The sequence below is a fragment of the Vespa velutina genome, chromosome 1, assembly GCF_912470025.1.
Source record: "Vespa velutina chromosome 1, iVesVel2.1, whole genome shotgun sequence".
Taxonomy (NCBI): Eukaryota; Metazoa; Arthropoda; class Insecta; order Hymenoptera; family Vespidae; genus Vespa; species Vespa velutina.
This window is the reverse complement of record NC_062188.1, coordinates 2,511,535-2,516,917: the sequence shown is the minus strand read 5'-3', so window position 1 is coordinate 2,516,917 and position 5,383 is coordinate 2,511,535. Positions and strand designations below refer to the sequence as shown.

General features: G+C 37.7%; 1 protein-coding gene across 1 annotated transcript in view; it reads left to right on the top strand.

Annotated features, from left to right (window-relative positions):
* Positions 1–4,526, top strand: part of LOC124951380 (protein pangolin, isoforms A/H/I/S-like) — a 139,443-nt gene extending 134,917 nt beyond the window's left edge. Inside the window, exon 4 of the mRNA XM_047499708.1 lies at positions 4,485–4,526. Within this exon, the coding sequence (XP_047355664.1) occupies positions 4,485–4,505 (21 nt within the window). The 3' untranslated portion in view covers positions 4,506–4,526. The remainder of the gene's footprint in view (positions 1–4,484) is intronic.
* The last annotated feature ends 857 nt before the right edge of the window (positions 4,527–5,383 follow it).

Below are 5,383 nucleotides of genomic sequence, written 5' to 3'. Positions count from 1 at the left end.
GTTATAAGAGAAAAAAGGGTTTCGTCCTACATTATTTTTTCTTTCTTTTTTCTTTTTTTTTGGCCCGTTTAAATCTAACGAGATAAATATAATTCACGAATAACTGAGACGTCAATCTTTTAATTCATTCCTTTTTCTTATTTTTTGTTACAGGTGAGTGGAAGAGATATTGTTTTCCTTACTAAAGGATATATATATACATATATATATATATATATATATATATATATATATTTATATATATCGTAGAAGACATTGGGTAAGTTAATGATATTGATTGATTCAAAATGTATATCCTATTTGTACGACTATGTCGAATTATTGATATATCTTAAAATTGTAAATGATTGAAGAATAAGAAAAAGAAGAAGAAGAAGAGGGAAAAAGATGAATGAAAAGGATCGAACGAACGTACGAACAAATTAAATAATATCTATATAGTGATTAACGTGTAGAAGAATGATATATATATATATATATATATATATATCTAATGCTATGATGTAAATTTGATCATTCTCTAAAACGATACAATATATCTGTGTACTGTTGGAATGTTTAGGGACCAGTTGTCTCTTCCTTGAGATAGTTATTTGCTGAGATATGAAATGATGGTTCTCGTTTCCCATTCCTCTTCTACTCTATCTAGTCGAAACGTTTACGACTAAGACTACGATACGATACGATGATACGGGAGATAGAGAGAGAGAGAGAGAGAGAGAGAGAGAGAGAGAGAGAGAGAGAAAGAGAGTAAGTAAAAGAGAAGCTACTTCTCGTAGAAAGGTAGAACCTCGTTGTGATGATCTACAAAGGGGGTACTAGAGAGAAACGTAATAGTATTCGCTAATATAAACACGGAAGATACTTCGACGCGAAAGTACCACCGTACTACCAAAGTACGTACTTGACTTCGTGTAGTTTCTCTACTCGAAGGGTGAAGCGGCGGCGGTAACGATGGCGGTGGTGGTGGTGGCAATGACGGGGGGAGGGGGGGGCGGGCGGTGTTCGCTTCAAGTAAAAGTATTTAACGTGAACTATCATTTACTTTTTTTTTTCTTTTTTTTTTTCTTTTTTTCTTTTCTTTTTCCTGTCCACACGTAACGTAAGGAAAAATCGAAAAGAAAGGGGAAAAAAAATAAATAAATAAAAAGCGAACACACGCACACGCACACAAATAAAACACCAATTGGATATATATACATATATATCAAAGAAAGGAAATCACGTTGATCTATGTGTATCTGTATAACTTTCTACTTATTTTTCTTTCGTTTTCGTTTTCTTTCTTCCTTCCTTTCTTTCTTTCTTTCTTTCTTCCCTTTTTTTTTTTGTTTTTTTGCGAACGAAACGAAAGAGTCGCGTGTTTTTTCTTTTTTTCTTTTTTTTGTTTCGTTTGCGTTCGAGGACACCAGTCGACGACAGTTGTCTATCAACATAACGTTCCATATTCCACCCAGCAAATTATCAGTCACGAACATTGCCATTTTACGTCCGTAACGTGTGTCTGTAATTTGCTGAATGTCATGTATCAAGAACTTCTAGGGAACCTGAAGATAAACTTCGTTGTACTCTTTATTACGTCAAATAGATAACAATCGAATATGCTGGTTCCCTACTTATATGTGATCATAAATAACGACGTTCCTCGTTTTTTTTCTTCTTCTTCTTCTACTATCCTCACCTTGTTAGGAAAAAAAAAGAAAGAAAGAAAGAAAAAAAAAATAGAGAAAATAGAAAAGACACTTAATTTTTTCTTGGAACATCAGAGGTTGATACAGGTGTATATATATATATATATATATATATATATATATATATATATATATATATACATAATACATCACAATGCTTTCGTGTCTATCAAAGAAACAAAGACTTTTTTAACGATTTGAAGAGTTAAATCACTCCATAATCTCTTTTCTATGTAACCGTTAACACCATAAAATCCCGTGACTTTCTTTCTTTCGTTCTTTTTTTTTTCTTTTTTTCTTTTTTTTTTTTTTTTTTTTTTTTTTTTTTCCTTTTTCCCATTTTCCCCGGTACTTACACATCACTGGTAATGAAATCGTTCTCGAAAAGGGTCGCCCAGACGAGGAATGAAACGTTTTCGAAAAATACCATCGAACACAAAAGATCTTTATGGTACAGGTTGAAAAAGGAAGAAGAGGAAAAACGTGAGTAGAGTTATGTGAAAAAGAAAAAAAGAGAACGAGAAAGAGAGAGAAGAAATGATCGCGAACAATCGCATCAGCAAAGGTCCGTAATACCCCAGTGTATATACGAGAAACGGTATGCTTTATTATAACCTGTTGTAAACGTGAAACGTACAATATACATACATACATACATACATATATACATAAATACATACATATGTACCTGTAGAAGAATATACAAACAAATTTGTAGAGAGATGGCCGATTTCCAAGCTGATGCGTCCGATGAAGCGGTTCCGCTTATTCCGGAATAATAGAAGAGCACCTTCGTGTTCTCTGTTAGAAGGGCAAAAGGAGAAGCGAGAAGAGGCTCTTTGAGAAGGGCAGCAGAGAGTTGGGGACCCTTCCAGAAAAGAGAGAGAGAGTGAGAGAGAGAGAGAGAGAGAGAGAGAGAGAGAGAGAGAGACCACCATGGATATAGATTGCGAGCAAATATTTGGACGTTCGTGACCGCGAGAGTGGGATAGATCGGATCTCGGTGAAGAAAAAAGGAGAAAAAAGAAAAAAAAAAAAAGAAAAGAAAAGAAAGAGGGATGTTGTTAGGTAGGCAAAAAAAAAAAAAAAGAAAAAAGGAGAAAAAAGGGACGAAGAGGAAGCACAAGAGGAAGAAGAAGACGAAGACGAAGACTACGAAGAAGAAGAGGAAGCCCCGTTCGAAGGACATTGTCCAAGCGCTTACCGAACTGCGATAACGGAGTTACCCTGCTCTTCCCTTTGTGTGTGCATCCTCCCGCAATTTATAAACCGCAGGACCGTGCGAAAATAGGAACTCGCTTACTTGCTCCTCGTTCGACCCTTCTTCGAGACAATTCTCTCCTTCTCTCTCTCTCTCTCTCTCTCTCTCTGCCCCCTTCTTTCTCTTTACTTTATTTTTTTCTTTTTCATTCCTTACCAACAGAACATCGAAGACGTTATATCGTAAAGAAAAATAAGAAGCATCAATGTAGAGATCTTTCATGGACGTTCATCGATGCGTACCCACCATCTTTCGAATTATTTTCTCTCTCTCTCTCTCTCTCTCTCTGTCTTTCTCTCTAACTCTCTTTCTTTCTCTCTGTATATCTTTCTTTCTCCCTTTTTATTTCTTCAAGGAGGACACATTGAAAGCCTCTTCTATGGTTAATCAGCCGTGCCCTTGGCTCTTTTTCTCTCTTTCTATCTCTCTCTTTCTCTCTCTTTGTATTTTTCTGTTTATTTCTTTCTATTATGACGATCGGTCCTCGATAACTCGCGAATTTATCCAACAAGTGTCATCGGCATGTTCCTTTGCCAGTTATATTCGTCTTTCTCATGTTTGATCGACTTTCAATGAAAACAAAGAAAGAAAGAGAGAAAGAGAGAGAAAGAGAGAGAGAGAGAGAGAGAGAGAGAGAAAATAAAAATATACCTTTCAATGTCAGTTTCGAATGATTAATGTAAATCCAAAGAATATCTTTATACATAGAATAAAACTGTTGGTATTTGACTGTACTATAACGCTATGGATAGATACACATATGTATGTATCAGTTGAAACGTTGTCGTAAAACTCTGAGAAAAGAAGAAGATGAAGAAGAAGAAGAAGACAAGAGAGAAAAAGAAAAAGAAGAAGAAAAAGAAAAAGGGCGGCGAGTAGTAACGGAGGGGCTCCGACGTGTGATTCCTGCGTGTGTGACTCTCGATGTTTGCTTTAACGTCTGAACGAGTACGGGTTCTTCCTTTCTTTTCTTTTCTTTACCTTCTCTCTCTCTCTCTCTCTCTCTCTCTCTCTCTCTCTCTTTCTTTCTCTCTTTCTCTCTCTTTCTCTTCGACAGTACCACCCACGATTCTCCAACCTCTCTACCACCTTCACCTTCACCGATGCGTCTAGTGTTTGCTCGGGACATACAACTTGTGTTTTCGCGTGCGTATCAGCCGCCGCACTGTGTGGTGATGGCGAGAGAGAGAGAGAGAGAGAGAGAGAGAGAGAGAGAAATAGAGATAGAGGATGGGCACGACTAGCTCCGAGTTTGGCTTTTGCCGAGTCCTCTTTTTCCCTCAATTTTTCGAACCCTTCGTAGACTACGACATCGTCGACGTCACGTTCAACCTGTACTTCGTTCTCATTCTCTCATTTTGTAGTAGGTACCTAAAGAAGAAGTAAAAGGGCCACCAGGGTAGATTCTAGGAGGAATGAGGGACAGAACCTAGGATACACATATATCCATACCCACTTTCTCTCCCTCTCTCTCTCTCTCTCTCTCTTTCTTTTTCTCATCGTGCGTGAATTTATTTTTACGGACTATGCAGAAGGGATCTCGAGCAACGTGACGAAGGCATCGCCGTCACCCCATCAACGGTACCGGTAGCAGCAGCAGCAGCAGCAGCAACACCACCGTCACCACCACCATCACCACCACCACTAACACCACCAATGCTATCACCACCAATACTACCACACCAAGCTCGTGTCTTTGATGTTCGAACCGACGCATAGGCATTAGCGTATAAATATTTAGATCTCCGGTCGTTGGCCAGAATATATGGGCGCCACGATCGACTTCCATCGGGGCACGATATTACGCCTTTGTCGAACGCCTTCCGCAAGTATTTCGAGCCTGCCCGTAGCTCTCTCTCTCTCTCTCTCTCTCTCTCTCTCTCTCTCTCTCTCTCCCTCTTCTTGCTACGTCAAATTCTTGGCCCAAACCTCACCGCCCTACCCTCTCCTCTCTTCTTTCGCCATCGTATGATTTCGCCTTCGTTGAATCCCTACGATGGGTTGATGCCGTTCAATGTTTTCCGAAACGATTTCGGAATCTTTTGACTTGCAAGATACATACCTCTATGCAGATTCTATTTATGTATATATATATATATATATATATATATATATATATATATGTATGTATGTATGTATGTATGTATGTATGTATGTATGTATTATATAATACGTACGTAAGAATTATTTTATTTCGTTTAAACTCGAAATAAAGGGATGCTCCACCATCGATGTCTTTACTTTTTTGTATTTTTTATTTCATTATTTCTTTTTATTTTTGTTTTCTTTTCGTAAAAACATGACGATGGAAATATTTTTGAAAAAAAATATATTCCATCGTCGTCATCGCCGTCATCATCATCACGTAAGATGAAATGCTTGAGACTCTCTTTCTTTCTTTGTCTCTCTCTCTCTCTCTCTCTCTCTCTTT